The 16,910-nt window shown below is 40.1% G+C and overlaps 1 protein-coding gene and 1 long non-coding RNA gene across 12 annotated transcripts in view; one reads left to right on the plus strand and one right to left on the minus strand.

Annotated features, from left to right (window-relative positions):
• Positions 1-16,910, minus strand: part of MAP4K3 (mitogen-activated protein kinase kinase kinase kinase 3) — a 76,666-nt gene that overhangs the window by 11,735 nt on the left and 48,021 nt on the right. For 2 of the 11 annotated variants that reach the window (XM_077335656.1, XM_077335631.1), the window contains 11 exons: positions 13,060-13,118; positions 11,950-11,988; positions 11,639-11,695; positions 10,474-10,569; positions 9,332-9,374; positions 6,396-6,558; positions 4,637-4,749; positions 3,943-3,984; positions 2,625-2,709; positions 1,665-1,744; positions 16-76 (listed from right to left, as the gene is read on the minus strand). In XM_077335656.1, coding sequence (XP_077191771.1) covers positions 16-76; positions 1,665-1,744; positions 2,625-2,709; positions 3,943-3,984; positions 4,637-4,749; positions 6,396-6,558; positions 9,332-9,374; positions 10,474-10,569; positions 11,639-11,695; positions 11,950-11,988; positions 13,060-13,118 — 838 coding nt within the window. The remainder of the gene's footprint in view (positions 1-15; positions 77-1,664; positions 1,745-2,624; positions 2,710-3,942; positions 3,985-4,636; positions 4,750-6,395; positions 6,559-9,331; positions 9,375-10,473; positions 10,570-11,638; positions 11,696-11,949; positions 11,989-13,059; positions 13,119-16,910) is intronic. The other 9 variants (XM_077335676.1, XM_077335647.1, XM_077335703.1 and 6 more) reach the window with 5 other exon arrangements.
• Positions 48-12,140, plus strand: LOC143836435 (uncharacterized). The gene is made up of 3 exons (XR_013230610.1): positions 48-112; positions 11,443-11,548; positions 11,802-12,140. It is a non-coding gene; the product is annotated as an uncharacterized LOC143836435 (long non-coding RNA).

Genomic DNA, 16,910 nt, shown 5'->3' on the forward strand with positions numbered 1-16,910 from the left:
TATAAAAAGTCTTACCAGATATTGATAGTAAGCAATTATTCATTACATACAGCCATGTGCATCGTCGGGGAAATAACTGATAAAGAAAATACAAAGGAAGAAGTACATTAAGGTAAGTAGTACATTCATTTGGAATTGGTATCAGACTGAATAGAAGATCGCTACTTGATGCAGAGCAGCTCTCTTATTAAGACCATCTTGTTTGTGACCAAAGTTTGTGGCATTTGCCAAAGATTACAACAGCCAAAGTCTTCCCTTGAAAACCCCCACAAAGGCCAGAACATATGCATGCACTATGGCTGCATTACATTACAGTTCATGAAACAGTAATTTAGTGTTTCCATCTGAGAAAAACTGGCAGTGAAGACCATGTCAGTATCAGTATGTTCATATAACTCCAACTGAAAAGGGAAGGGTAAGAGACTGATTCAAAATACTGCAATGGAATGGAGGGCTGGGAAATTGCCTGTTTACTGTGTTAAATAGTAACGTTAAACTTTGTTGGCCACTGCAGTTCGGGCTGATTGCTGCATAGACCACATCAGACTGTCTAAGACAAATTGAAGCCTTGCAGTAGATCCTGAAAACAGAAAACATGTAAACCACATACTACATGGGATGGGAGGAATTAATGATAGGACCTCCCAGCATATAATTAAAATGTGAATAGCCTTTGATTTTGATTGTGGCATAGTGCTGGGATAGGTGGGAAGTTTAACTCTTTCCCTTTATCCCAAGAGAAATCCCACCCCAAAACAGTTATTGGACTGGCCTCTCCCTGTGCAGGGCTTAACACACTCTGGGTGATGGGAAGTTCCCCCCCTCCCCAGGAGACAGAATTAACTTTCCCAACCAGTACTGTGGCCCTGATTCAAATTCTGTCCCCAACAAGCATAGCTGACTATAAAGTTACCAGGTGAGATATCGGATTATAGATACAAAATGTATGTTCTTGAACTGTATGTTTTCTTAAATTGTTGTTTTTAAGGGGTTTAATATTGTGTGTTTTAAAGCTTGCTTTAATGTTTTTGATTGTCTGCTGTCTTGGGAACCCCAAACTGAATGGAAAGGCAGCATTTAAATGTTTTTAAATACAACTGAATTTTGGGGGGGCAAGTACACAAAATTACTATGTACAAAGCCCCTGGCACAACACCTTAGCCACCCTGAGCTATGGGAAAGGTCAGAAAAAACATTTAAATAAGTAAAAATTTCTTTTTCCAAGATGAAACAAAATCCAAAATAACATAATTAGAATGTAATACATTCTTCCACTTCCTTTGTCATCTCAATCTAGGACTGTAAACTCCTCAGAGCATGAACAAAATGCCAGGCACATTATAAATAAATAAAAAAGTGGCCGCTAGGGCACTAAAATGTATCTTGGGGTCCCTCCTCAGAAAAAGTATATATATGCATTATTTTCAGGTTATGGACTCAGTCCCATGACTGTCACCCATTTATTGGCAATCACTGCCTTTGAATTCTGACACAGATAAGAACTAGTTAGTCTAATAACATTTTAATGGAAACACTTAATAACAATAGAAACAAAATATACTGAACTAAGCTGAAAACAAAATTATATAGTTGTCCATTTTAAAACACTAGTTAAATGCTACACCACTATAAGGAGGAAAAGAAAAAATCCCCTCAAAACAAACCTGTTCCATTGAAGTTTCATGGAGTTCATTAAGATTTAAGGTGTAAATTCCTTCCTCTGCACCAAATATCAAGTACTGGTCTATAAGCAAGCAAATGAAAACATTAAGACTCTAACTGTAAAATGCAGAACTGTAACAAGTGAAAAATCCTTTTGGCCAGTCCTGATAGCTAGATAGGGAAACCATGGTAAGTTACTATCAGTATTGTCCTATATGAAGACACTTAAGCTACATCTCTAAAATGAGACAGGAATGAGGTCACTGAGGCCCAGCTTGAAAGAATGGGTTGTCCCACTTCAGATCACTCACAATATAATATTGTGAGAAACTCACAATATAATATGCTCTTTACTGTTAAGCAGAAAATCAGAACTGCAGATAGTGATTATCGTTAGAGGCTTGGTGTTTCTTCTTGCAGGAAGATTTCTGCTTACACGAGTCTTTCAAAATGCATTCTGAATGGTTTCGTCTGTTCTAGCTCACCAAGGTTCTACCTCCTCATTTTGCTGCATGAGTAAATGAGGCCTTATTCAGGGTAGAGTCAGGGTAAATAGCAGTACAGCAACTTTATTAATTGCACCACGCTTTTCATTATTGTAAAATCCCAAGACAATTGAAGAAAAATAAACCCACCTCAAGTCTGAAAAGTATATAAAGAAAGCTGGAGTAAGATTTTCCCCTTGTATAAGACTGGTGATTATGTCTGGATGGTAGCTGACCTAAGACCATTAGATTTATTAAGGCCATGTGGACATCTTGGACAATCAACTGCAGACAAAAATAAATTATAACCCCTGACTAAGAGACTGGAACACTGTCCTGCAAATCTGATAATGGCTTTGCAGCTCTGTCTTAGTGCAACAGCAAAGAACATTTCCTTGAAGAGAGGAAGTTTGAGGGATTCCAACGGGCAACTAGAATACACCACATTATTATTACATTAAATGATTAAATGATTACCTCTTGTGTCAGGATTTATCCATGAAGTCGCACAATGGATTTTTAAGGGGCATCCATTGAAAACCTTTGAAAAGCAAGCACCCATCTGTAATAAATAAAACCCAAGTAAATAGAGGACATATATATAGGGCTGCACTGAATATTCTCTAATTCAGGTATTAATCTTGGCATTAGTGCATTATATGAAGCAGAACAAACTACTAAGGAAATATCTTACTTATCAAATCCCTGTGCTGTTTTGGTGTCGTCTGTAGGTATCTTTTTGTCCTCTACCCACCATCTGCTCCTTCTTCAAACTATTTTGTATTTTCTATTTTGTCCAGAGGAGTGCAATGAAAATGGTGAGGGGTTTGGAGACCAAGATGTATAAGGAAAGGTTGAGAGAGCTAGGTCTGTTTAGACTACGCTTTTTAACATCTATATGTGCCCTCTAGCCCAGCTGGTCTGGGGCTATGGGCTGGGATGTCACCAATATGCGGATGACACCCTGCTCTACTTCCTAATGGAAGGCCGGCCAGATTACCCCCCAAATACATTTGCCAGTTGTTTGGAAGCAGTGTCTGGATGGCTCAGGCAGAGTTGCCTGAAACTCAACCCCTCCAAGACGGAGGTCCTGTGGCTGGGGAGAAGAGGGCAGGACCAGGAAGCGTGTCTCCCATGCCTGGATGGGATGCAATTAACACTTGCACCAGTTGCCGGGAATTTGGGAGTGACCTTTGATGCCTCTCTTTCTATGGAGGCTCAAGTCACTAAAGTAGCTCGGTTGCATATAGAGTGGAAACAACAGGGTCCACACAGGCCAACCCTACTGTGCTTGCTGCTACATATAAATCCTATGCATTTTTGAACAATGAAAGAAAAAAAATCCAATTCATTTTTAGAAACACTGAGGGATCCCGTGTCAAGAAACATCACAATAATCTGCAGAAGCACAGAGGATCTGCCCAGCTGCCCCGCACAACACTCTCTCATATCTATATAGTATGCTCTGTTTTTCTCTCACACACGTGGCTCTCTCCTTGGAGGCCTTCACTGAATACTAAAATCAGGTGGTCTCACCATAAGCCTCCAGAGAAGAGTTGATGTGAACATGGCAGAAGAGTCAATAGGAGCTCAATCTTTTGCGGTGCTTTCTTTCAACATTTGTGAGAGAGGCATCCATAGTAATTTAGTCCCTTATGGAACAGCCATCTCCCTGCGTTAAAACTAGTTGAGCAACATATTTGTTGTAACAGGTACAACATTTTAAACTCTGAACTTGTTTAATCTTTAATAGAAATTGTACTAAGCGATACTTCATCTCATTTGGAATACTTACATGTACTTTTGGTGTAGGAGGCAAACCATTACTAATTGGCTTCTGGGGAAAAATGCAAATTGTAAGAAGCTTTGAGCAAACATGGCATACAGAAACGAAACTGGCAGATACTAGACTTCAGAAAAATATAATCAACTGTGAACATGATATAAAATCAAGAGCAAAATCTAGTCTAGTGATGTGTAAATGGAAACAAATGGACTGAACACAGTTCCACTAGTGCAAGATCTTCATGCAACACCAAGTGCTTTCTGCCTTTAATATTATAGTGTTCAGGAAGCAGCTACAAAAAAACCTTGATAAAACAGTGGGAATGAAATCTTTGCACAAGTAGATACCACGGTCGTTTCCTTGGTTTTTCACTTGCACGAGAGCTCTAGACAAGTGGAAATTTTGCACTGGATCTAACCCACTGTAGCTGGCCTTTTCCAAAAAAATCTCACTGATATAAAAGCACAATAGTATTTAAGACATTGCTCATCTAATGTTAGCATCCTTTCCAGCGGTACAGTAATCTATTAATTTAATGTAGACAAGCCTTTTCTAGAGCACCTGTACATTCTTGGTACCTCTGGTGCACCACAGAATGTTTGACTTCTAAAATACAGTAAAACCTAACAAGCACGTCGTGTTCTATGAAATCAGAGAGGAGTCCACTTTGATTTTCTGTAAGCAGAAATGTAAGACTACCTACCAGCATTTCCTTCTTTTCTTTCCTAGAGATATTAGTGTGTCTGTTTTCATTTGATTCCTGATGGGGGGATCCATCTCTGTCACCATTTAGCTGTACAGAACTGAATCCATTACCTTAATAAGAAATATTTAAAGGTAAATGAAGAAAATCCTTGATTATAATATAAAGCCACCTCCTCCCACGCACACTTTTTGATTTCTTTATTGTATTTCTACAAGCTGGAAGCCTGTGAGGAATCATGGCCGGGGGGGGGGGGGAGGGAGGATAATTTGGAAATCCTACCTCAGCCCACCAAAAATCTCCCTCCTCAGGCATCTCTACATTCCCAGGTACTTGAGTTGGCTGATTTTCCCAAACACAACTTTTCCTGCCCTCAGCATTCTTTCCCTTCCAGAGTGTTTTCAGTCCTCATCATGCCATTTAGGGAGAGCAATCTTTTTAAAAGAATAAATGAAAGAAGCCTTGTTTTCCCCACACCAAGGGTTATTAGAATACCTAGAGACTCTTGGATGTTGTTGGCCCAAGTATTATTACTTCGCCCAGTTTACTATTATATAGTAAATCCCAGCTTACCCCTTGGAATTCAGCATTTGGGGTAAACAATACAGTTCTCCTTTTGCCTGTCTTACTCTTCAATGAATCATATGAGAAATGCTAGGTGGACAGAATGACTTGTTTAGCATCACCCAGTGAGGGTCGAAGTATTCTGAATCTCTAACCAACTATATCTTACTGTGTTAGCAATCCTAGATTGCTAACTAGATCTGTTAACTAGATTGCTAACTAGAATATATGATCTGTTAAATCATATATTCATTTTATTTTACAACATTTATAACCCTCCTTTTCTGCCCTGATAAGGATCACCAAGATTTCTAACAAATTAAAAGCCATAAACAGTAAGATCCCATGTTAAAAGCCATTAAAAACAAAACAAAAAGACACAAAACACTGGCCAAGAAGGGAGGATCATTGAAGGAACACCTAAGAAAACAAAAAGTCTTTACTCACTGGAAGAAGATGGCCACAGAAGGGGACACACAAGTCACTCTAGGGCAGCCTTTCTCAACTTTTTTACCATTGAGAACCCCCTGAAAGATTTTCCAGGCTTTCTGAAAACCCCAAAGTTGCACGATTGTGCAGAATATGGGAAGCATGGCAGTGTGCATACCCCCCCCCACTGGCCCATCATTGGTTATTGGAGAGGGGGTCAACATAACCATTATATGTTCATATCACTGTTAAATGTCTGACAACCAGAGTTTTGGTGCCTCTCCTGTGTGGCCACCCCCGGCCCCTCTAATTTCAGGAGGTAGGAGCACATGCAGCAGAGCTTCAGAAAGTGATTGCAGTGTTTGGGTAGGTTCATTATTCCACTCATATACATACATCTTGAAAGAGTAAAGTCTTCAGTGGCAGAGCTCCAGAAAGCCAGCAACTGTACCAGAAAATAGTTTAAACATACATACGCTAAACTACCCAATATAGAATTTTTATTCCCAATTGTGTGAAGAAAGCCATCAAAATATGGGATTTCCAAATGTTGCTTTTGTAATTCACCCACACTAGCATGAGTCAATTGAGACAGGGTGGGACAGAAATGTAGTAAGTAAGTAAGTAAGTAAGTAAGTAAGTTACTTAGTTAGTTAGTTCATTTAGGTTACTTCTTGGATACATGCATAAGAATTCTAATCCAAGCTGTACTTCCTTTATTTGCTTTGAAAAAACCCTCCATATGTTTTGCAATATCACTCATTACCTAAAACATTTGATTTCTGTGGAGGTAACCGAGGAGGGGGTGGTCTAGGCGGGACCTGTGTGCTGGATCTTGCAGGACTCTCTGAAACAGGGCATCTTTTAATAGTTCCTTGATTATCATCTTCAGAAGAATGTGTCTCCTGTGGTATGCAGATGGATTTAGGCTGAAAAAGTACAAATGATTACAGACAGCTTTATTTAGCAATATTTTTGGTGTTTATATCACATTACCCTCATTGTCTAAGTCTTATATATGACAATCCTGGACAAAGAAAAATAATCTTACATTCTAATGGTGAAGGCAGACAAATCTTTGGCTATTTGAATCCAGTGACTGGAGCTGTGAACGGGCAAGATGGATTTTCTATACACCTAAAAATCGTTCCAAGTTTGAAAACAAATGTGAAATATAAAAATTTTAAAAATTTAGAATTGGGAGATTAAAAAATCCAAAATAATAAAAGGAACATGTGCAGCTTTAAGTAATGGATCTCCTCAATGGCTGTTATTAGGCAACCACAGTATTACATGCTGGGTTTCTTTGAGTAAAACAGCAGGAGGAGGGGTCATTTTCTAGGTCTACTCCGGCCTTTGAGGGAGGACTCACTGAGCACAGGCCTGACTAGATTTGCCTGATCCAGGATGGGAAATTTCTGGACACTTTGTAGTAAAATCTGAGGACGGCAGGGTTTGGGGGGGAAGCCCCAGCTGAATATGGTGACATAGCCTCCTTTCAAATCAGTTATTTTCTGCAGGGGGACGGGTCTCTGTTGTCTGACATTCCATTGTAATTTTGGGAGCTCTCCAGGTCCCATTTGGAGGCTGGCAAACTTAGAACAAGAAGCAACCTCTGGGTGGCTTGATACCACATGACTTGCGTGACTTAATTAGGTCTGGCTGCTTGTTATTGTTCAACAGCAGCCATCCTGTGAAAGCCTGTGTGGCACAGCAGTTACAGCATCAGAGTAAGGTCTGGGAGACCCAGGTTCGAATTCTATCTTCCTGTGGGAGCTCACTGGATATATTTGGACCAGTCACATACATTCAGCCTAACCTACCTCACAGGACTGTTGTATGGTTAAAAAGGAGGACAGGATAATAATGTAAACAGCTCTGTTCCCCACTGTGGAGAAAGGTGCAATATAGCTGAAATAAATAATACTGCTGAAGATATGAAGTACTAAAAGTACTTAAAGGTAGGTTTGTAAATGGCAAAGAAAAGGGAGAGGCTATGGAGCTTGCCAGGTGGAAGGGAAGAGGAAATTTCAGAAAGTATACTGAGGTACCACCCCAGAGGTCCTTGCAGGCCTACCATGCAAGGGAGCCTGGTCCACTAGCTGGCACTAAATGACTGAGACACTGAAACTGTACAAGAGAGGTGGCTAGTTCTACTAGAGCTCTCTCAGCCTCACTTAACTCACAGGGGAGAAGATTGGAATGATGATTAGAAGCCACTTTGGGACTCCTCTGGGTAGTGAACAGGTGCTTATAAAACAATTTGCTCTTCTTCCCACATCAAATCTTAAGCTCCCCTCTTCTATCTAAACACTGCTTCCAAAATCACTGGCTCCCAACCATACTTTGGATGCTGCATAATAAAACTATTAAAAAGCTTGGTCATATGCATTTGCACGTTTATTTATTTATGTCACACTTTCCCCCACAGTGGTGACCCAAAGCTGCTTAGAACATTGTTCTTCCCTTCTCCATTTTCTCAGAACAACCACACTGTGAAGTACTTAGGCTGAGAGAATGTGACTGGCCCAAGCTCTCCCAGAGAGTGTCCATTGTAGACTGGAGATTAGAACCTGCATTTCCCAGGTCTGGTACTCTATCCATGATGCCATGCCAGCTCTCATACATGAAGCAAAATAAGACCAAAAGGTATTCAATGGGTTTTGGACCACTGCACACCACAATGTTCTAATACAATTTCCTCAGTTCTTTCAGCAAGACTCATATCCAATAATTTTGGTTTTCTTCTTGTTTATATCTTTGACTTGGAATATTTCCTACATTGTGATATAGATATCAAAACCCTTTATTGTAATAGTCAGTGAAAACATCTTTGAACTTGTGAAGTCTTAATTTTATTTACTGTTTCACCTCACTTTTCAACTAAAATGTGGCTCTTGAAATGGCTTACAAATGTATTTATTTAAATATTTGTATTCTGTTATTTCTATAAAATATACCTGAAGCACAGATGATTAAAATACATAATAAAATAAAACACTGAATATTTAAGCAGTAGCAGTGAGATCTGTCCCAATTACAACAACTACAAGTTCTATGCAGATTACTTGCCACTAATTTCTCCCATTCCATGTGACACCCATGCTCAAATCCCCAACCTCACTCTATATGCCATTCTGCTCCCAGGACAAATTCCTAGACTTTGCAAAACCTTATCTTACCAGATCTTCCTCCTCCTTCCATAACTTTCATGGTTCCAACTCAGCCACTCAGCTGTTGATGTAACTTTTGCTCCCTTCAATGACATTCCCTTTGCTGTTTCTAATCCCTGAAACTGCCTGCCACCACCACTGGGTGCTGCTCCTCTCTTTTCCTTCAACATCTCCTCAAAATTCACCTTTGTGTGTGAAGACTTTGGATGATTTTTGTAGTCCTTAACTCCAACGGAACCAAAAATGCATGTAACTGCAGCTGCTTATATTAATTTCCTATTACTCTTGTGCCAGTCTGTTCCCTCCCTGAACTCTAGTTTTCCCCACTATTTAAATTTAAGTCACAAGTTCCCTGAGGTAGGCACTATATTTTGTTTTCTGATTGCTCAGAGTACTGCCATATACTTCAATGGCAGTATGTTAATAAAACAGTTTCATGACCTGTTTCTTTGTATGGATGCTGATGTGTTAACTGTGAATTTGAAAGATTTTATGTATGTTTCCTACAGCAAATGACAAGGTTCCTTACCTTTGGTGGTAAAGGAGGTGGCACTTTAGCCTTCATAGTTGAACTTAAAGAAGGAAATCAAACATTAATGATAAATATCCCACAACCATTAAAAAGCATAGTATATAATATCTTGGGTGAACTGATATAAATCTAGATGGTCAATACAAAAACCCCAGGATCATTTTGACACAGTCAATGAGTTCCTAAGAGTATCTGAAAATTCCCATTCTACTGTATGAGGATACAAGATTCTAACCTCATTACTGCAGAAAGAGTTCAGAAGGCAGTGCCAAAAAGAATCAAGCTTTAAAAATTAAGCCAGATGCCCCCCGCCCCGCAAATACCATATCTAAATACATGTAATTATCCAGGGTCAAATTTCATCTCTGTGTGTGACATTTTCAAAATAATAAAAGCAGAATGCCTCCTCCACAGTAGTTTAGAATCCACTGTGGTAATGAAAATAATATGCAAATTATGCTAAATGCAATAAAAATATGCAAATATTCTTCAGTACTTCAGTTCAGGACGAATTTCAGATATTGCCCTCTTTTAAGAACAAGTTGCCTGTTCTAGATGGAAATTCACAAAATTGTTTGGTAAATTGGAATTTACAGTAAACATTTTTCAAGCATGCTTTAAGAAACTAAAATTAGGAACCCAACACCTAGTAAGAATCAAATCACCAATTTGAGCACCAGTCATTTCGGGCTAAAATGTGTGATTATAAGAGAAAATGATTTAAGAGGCAAAGAAGGCAGAATGCAAAAGTGAGAATTTAAGGTATGCTGAATTATAGAGTGAGAATTTAGCAAGAGGAATTTTTAGAGCTACAGACCCATGTTCAATTTTAAGCACCGTTCCCACAAAAAGCAATGGGACAAATGTGGGCAACTGTGTGTTGTACAGCAGCCAGACTTTTTTCAAAAGAAGCTGCTGCGATGACATGCTATGATAAAATCTGCACAACTAGCCTTTTAAAAAACATTTGTGTGTGTCAGTTTGCTTGTTAAAACATATAGCAAGACATTTTGCCAACACACGTTTGTCTCCAAATAGGCCCATCTTTCTTGAAGAAGAAAATAAAATCCAAAAGCCCAGTCATAGAAAACAAGATACCCGGCAAGAAATTAAAACTGTACATAAAGTACTTTATTTACCCAGACTTCTGGTTTAGGGTACTGATTTGATTCCCTGCATATTGCTGGGGAAACACATTTTGCCTTGACTGCCTTTTTCCAAGCGCCAATATTGCCCTGTTAAACAAGAGCATCTTTATGGCCTTTTGTAAATACAGATTACTATTCATAGGCTATGAAAATACAGGCTCGTTATACCAGGTTCCACCTGCATTAACTTACTGTTCAAAGAAAAATACATAGATTAAAGTTAAGGAAACCTTAGACAGCTTTGCAGAACTCCCCCAGGTATACAAACTCAGAAATGTTCCCTGAAATGGAAATAAATGTTCAATACCTGGGCCTTTATCATGCCAAACAGAACAGTGCTCCTGTTCATATAATGTCACAACAAATAAAAACCTTGGGATGCTGTTTGGCAGTCAACTAATAGGACAAATATTGCCAAATGACTGTCAATTATTTGATTACAGCCAAGTATTCCATGAAACCACAACACAAATGCACCTGGATAGCTAGCAGTTTACACCGTTTAATGGGAACAGTTAGTAAAGGCAGGAGAGAGGGCTGCCTGCCCCACAGCCTGGCAAGCAAAGCTGCTCCTACTGATCACCTAAATTTATCCTTTGAAGTCCTACTTCTAGTTGGATCCTAGTCCATAAAGATAAAATGAAAGAGATGAATCAGTAGTATTTATTTGATATTATTAAAATCTGTTAATATTCATTACCTTAAAAAAAGCCAGTCGCTTTTGCATCTGAGAAAGTGGGAAAGGGCCTTTATTGAGAATTTAGGATGACACTGGCTTTTCCATACTGGAGCCACAGGTGCAACTAACATGTTTTGTTGAGTTTCTGCAGTTCTGGTGTACATGCATATGTTCTTTGGCAAAATGTTTTAAATCCTAAAAAGGCAACATTTGTATCTTAGACTGCTCAGCTCACATACTAGTTCTTATCTCCCTGCTTACGTTCCTTCCTTTGTCAATAGAAAACTTCACAGTGGTTCTGCCTAAGTCAATGAAGAAAGCAGCAGCAAAATGTACCTGTTTTGGCTGCCAGCATAGGCCCTATAAGGGAGAGCAATATTCCAACAGGTAAGATATGTTCATAAGCAGGACACGGTTTGAACTAACTTTCCTCAGTTACCTATGAAGTGCACATACTCTACAACTACCAAAACTTACTGTTTAGCATCATCACTGTCCACATCTTCCTCATCTTCTAGATGTGCCACATGTCCCCTATGGAATTAAACAGGGTACTACATCTTAGAGCAATTTATAAACTCATCAAAGATTTGTTTCCTGCACCTTTAATGTAGGTATCTTGTTTTTTTTATTCAATCAGTGGATGCAAGACAGATAAGCAAGGAGGTTTCTTATACAACTGACAAGACCACGGCCAAATGAGCACCGCCAGACTGCGACAGACACAAGAATGTGTGTGCAAGAGAAAGGATTTTGCAATCAAGAGAAAAAAGGAAGTTAAGAATTACCGCTGATGCAGTTCTTCTTCAACTGATTTTAGAAGACTCCTTTAAAAATAGAAGTAAAATTCAAGGACTGGACACACTTAGCAAAAGCACATATTTTTAGACACTTTAAAATATGATTTGACATATGTAAGCCATGCAATAAATTACATCAATTGCTCAAGAGATTAGATGTAACATTTATTCATTTCAGATTGAAGATTCATTTATCAGACTAATTATAGACAACTATTAGAATAAGCTATTTAGCTGTACAGCAGCATTCTAATTACTGCAGCAGAGAATCATCTCTATAATCAGATTTAGTTTTATCTTAATATAGCCACTAATGTTAAAAAACTTCCTTAAAAATAATGTTATGCCATAAAAAATACTGGTGCAACTAGAGTCAAGAATGGATTAGTTCCCCAGCTTAACATATTTGCAAGTCTATAGATTGCAGCAAGTCTATAGATTGCTTGAAGAAATCTTCAGATGGCACTAATTCTTGCTAATAATTTATTTGCAAGAATTTTATTGCCATTTATTAGCAAGAAATTTATTGCCATAAATTTTCATGTGAGAAAAGATTAGTTCAACAACAGACTGTTAGTTTTAAGAAGCACACTCAGAAAAAGAAAAAGGCTTCTTAAAATGGCGCTTGCCATCTACAGTTCTTTTAAATAACTGTAAGCTGCTCGGGTGATGGGGGAGAATCTTTCAGTCAATCAAAATGTTTAAAAATTAACTGAATCAACAAACTAAATTATGCAACCCTAGTATTTTCACAGAATGATTTCCCTCAAAGCTGTATATATCATCTTCCAAAGCAACATATATTTGAGACAATCTAGACGTATATATGCGCAGGCACATGGACATACTGGGATACAGATGCACGTAAGAAAGCAGCCTTTCATATAGCTATCAACTCAATAATTCCTGAACCATATATAATCACAAAAGCCTTTAAATACCCACTGATTTTATCTTGTTTTATTTTACATTTTTACAGATGCTTTCACTGCAAAAAGGAAGTCCAATGCCTTAAAAGACCAAAAAGAGAGAGAGAGAGAGAGAGAGAGAGAGAGAGAGAGAGAGAGGAAAATATGCACCTGTTATTAAAATACTCACTTATTTGCACCCAGGAAGTAACTGCCTTGGGGACCTTGAGCATATTCTAGTTGCAAATCCTAGTGAGAAAAAATAAATTGATCATAAAAAAGTTCATATTGTTCTTGTATTCCTAAGTGTCTGAATTTCAACATCTAACTTGCCCCTACTGTTCTTACAGTCTTCAGTGCCACACAACAGCCTAACAGTAAACTAACCAAACCCAAAGTAAACTGTCGGAGAAACAAAGAGCTGGAAGATATCTCAAGGGTAATTTAGTCCAATCCTTTGTACAATCCTGGAAATGCATAACTACCCCCTTCTTCCAGTGGCCCTTGCTCTATGCTCAGAGGCACAGAAAGGCATATGTCCCTATGCCCTGAGGCATATACTTTATCATGTCACATCTGGTTGGAATAAAAGAACTATATGCAGAAAAGAAACTGCCACAACTGAGAGAGAAGATATCCTGGCCCCCACCAGCAGGGTCCCATTCTCCCCCTCCCTCTTAGAAACACCACAGTAAAATGAAGACAACTAGTGTGACCCCAGTCATGAGCCACAAAATATGTAGCTGGAGGGACCTGCTCCTCCAGCAAGGAAAAAAAAGAATGCTGCACTAATGGCTAGAAGTAAAGGGACAGCCCAAGAGCTTCTAGGTGACTATGCTCCTTGCCATCTTGGCAGGAAGAATTCCAGCAAGGAAAACCTTGCTTAGCCTCTACCAAATATAAATGCTCAGTTTGACTGTGTAAGAACAAAGCAATCTTCCTCCTGTTCTTTCCCTTTTCATTCCTTTGTGTTCTTATTCTTCTCTTGCTTGACTGATCACTTTGGAGGACTAGATTCTGAAAAATGGGATGTGGAAATAAATGAATAATGCTTACTGTAAGCCCCTCTGAAAGAGTTCATGCAATAATATATAGGCTCTGTGGTGGTTCTCTTACTTCCCACTGTGCAACTTTTTGCCAAAATACAACTACATTTTAGGCTTAATTTCACCTCAGTCATGTACCACTCTTAGCTCTAAGTGTAACATAGTCCTCCTTCAAGTAGAAGACATCTTCTGCATGCTCCTGAGATCAAATATGCTTGCAATATGAAGTTTCTGCATATATGGATGTTTATATGCAGAAAGATGCACTCAGGTATGGCTGAGCTGAAAAGACACTGGAAATTTACAGGTCAGTTCAGGGATATTCATAATGATTCCATACATTCCTGAATTCTGGGAGTAACAAAAAAATATTTCCAAAAATGAGGAGTGTTTTGGGTTTGAGGAGACAGAAGCCAAGACGGTTGGGGAGGAAGAGAGTTTATGGTTCTTCACTGCCATCTATGTATTCATGAACAAATATTAGATTAGATCTCAGAAGGCATCTTGATGCAGAAGGCATCTTCTGTTTGAGGAAAGTCTATGGAAATAGAACTTTTGGCAATGATATCCAATGATCAAGTGCACACAGCTCTTGTTCTTTTCCATGAACACTACTTTTACTATTCCTAGTCTTATATACTATTTCCACCCTCCTATATCTCATTTCCATTCATCTACCAACACAACATATTTAAATGTTGATTAGAGGGGTATAAAAGGGGCAGTCATCTGTCCAATCTTATTTAATATCTTTATGTACCCTCTTGCCCATTTGGTGCAGAGGTTTGGGCTGGGTTGCCATCAATTTGCACATGACACCCAGCTCTTCCTCCTGACGGATGCCCTGATTCATCCCCAGAATCTTTAGCTAGATGTCTGGAAGAAGTGACGAGCTGGCTCAAGCAGAATTGTCTGAACCTCAACCCTTCAAAGATGGAGGTCCTATGGCTGGGCAGGAAGGGTCCAAGCGAGGAAGCATGATTGCTCAACCTGGACAGGATGCAGCTATCAGTGGCTTACTCTGCCAGGAATCTGGAGGTGATCCTGGATTTCTCCCTCTCTAAGGAGGCACAGATCACAAAAGAAATGTGGCTGGTGTTCTACCATCTGTGCCAAGCCAAACTACTAGCGCCTTACTTGGCCCCGGAATACCTAGCCACAGTGAACAATACAAGTTCACCGCTATAGTAGATTTCTGCAACTTGCTCTATACTGGCCTAATCTTAACCTTGATCCAGAAACTATAACTGGTCTAGAATAGAGCGGCCAGAGTCCTCACAGGAACACCATGAAGGTCCCACATCCAGCCCACTCTCCAACAACTGCACTGGCTACCAGATGAATCCTAAATCAGACTTAAGGGCTTGGTAACCACCTTTAAGGCCATACATGGTCTGAGCCCAGTGTACCTGAGGGACTGCCTCCCAAAGAGGTTTACACTCCACCATTTCCAACTGGCTGGTGATCCCTGGCCCCAAAGAAACATGTCTGACTTCAACCAGGGCCAGATCTTTCTCTGTCCTGGTCCCCACCTGATGGAATGAGCTCCCAGAAGAGGGCCCTGCTGGAGCTAGCAGAGTTCCACAGCACCTGGAAAATAGAACTGCTTCACCATGCCTTTGGTTGAGATTGACTAAACCGTGCCGCTCTTTAACCACTACACCACGCTGTCCGTATTCAGATATATCCCCCCTCAGGAGCTGGGAGAGCCCTGAAAGAAAGGTGCCAGTACCCAGCCTTGGGGGTACATAACAAGAAGTGACGTCATATCAGGTGGCCAACTCTGAGGTAGAAAATTCCTGGAAATTTGGGGCTGGAGCTTGGGAAGGATAGAGAAATTGGTGAGGCATAATGCCATACAGTTCCCCATCCAAATCAGCCAGTCTTTAGAGCAGGGGTAGTCAAACTGCGGCCCTCCAGATGTCCGTGGACTACAATTCCCAGGCACCCCTGCCAGCATTCGCTGGCAGGGGCTCCTGGGAATTGTAGTCCACGGACATCTGGAGGGCCGCAGTTTGAGTACCCCTGGACTAAACCAACAATGTTTACTGGGCTCCCAGAACCTCTCCCGCTGAACTGAATCCTGAACTGACCAACCTTCAGGGTCTTAGTTATATGTTAACATTGCTACCACTAGTTGCCTAAATGTTATAAAACCACTGTTACTACTGTTATTTATTTGATATTATTGAATTATACGGTATTTATCCTTATGTTCTCCTATGTTCTATGTAAATCTCCCTGAGCTGCAAGGGAAGGCAGTATATACAGTTCCCCAGACTACTGATTCTGGGGAACTTTAATGTCCATGCTGAGCTGCAATCCACTGGAAATGGACTGGTGTTGGACATGGTGACACTGCGGCTCTCACAGTTTGTCACTGTCCCCATACATCAGATAAGCCACACCCTGGATCTCACTTCCAGTGCAGGATTGGAAGTGGAGCTGGTAACGTTAGGATAGGGGCCCCCCTCCAGGAGATAATCAACCTCTCCCTCTCAACTGAAGAATTCCCAGAGGGGCTGAAGGAGGAAGTGGTCAGGTTTCTGCTGAAGAAACCATCCCTAGACCTGTGGAAACCAACCAATTACCGCCCTGTCACACATTTAGCGTTCCTAGGGAAAGTGGAGGAGATAGCTGCTGTGGACTAAATGACACTATTCTTGGAAGAAGCTTCGGTCCAAGACCCAGCTCAATCAGGTTTCTGGCCTGGCCATAGGGTTGAGACAGCACTGATCACCTGATAGATGACCTCCTCTGTCAGTTGGACCGAGGTGGGTCAGCGCAGCTAATATTACTTTCAGCAGCGTTTTACACAGTAGCCCACGAGCTACTAGCTGACTGCATCACCAACATATGTGGGACAGCTCTTCAATGGCTGATCTCCTTGGGGGTGACAGGCAGAGGGTAGCAATAGGAGAGAACCAATTATACTGCTGTCAACTCCCATGTGGAGTGCTACAAGGTGCAGTTCTCTTCCCAATCCTATTTAATA

The sequence above is a fragment of the Paroedura picta genome, chromosome 1 (genome assembly GCF_049243985.1).
Source record: "Paroedura picta isolate Pp20150507F chromosome 1, Ppicta_v3.0, whole genome shotgun sequence".
Lineage (NCBI taxonomy): Eukaryota > Metazoa > Chordata > Lepidosauria > Squamata > Gekkonidae > Paroedura > Paroedura picta.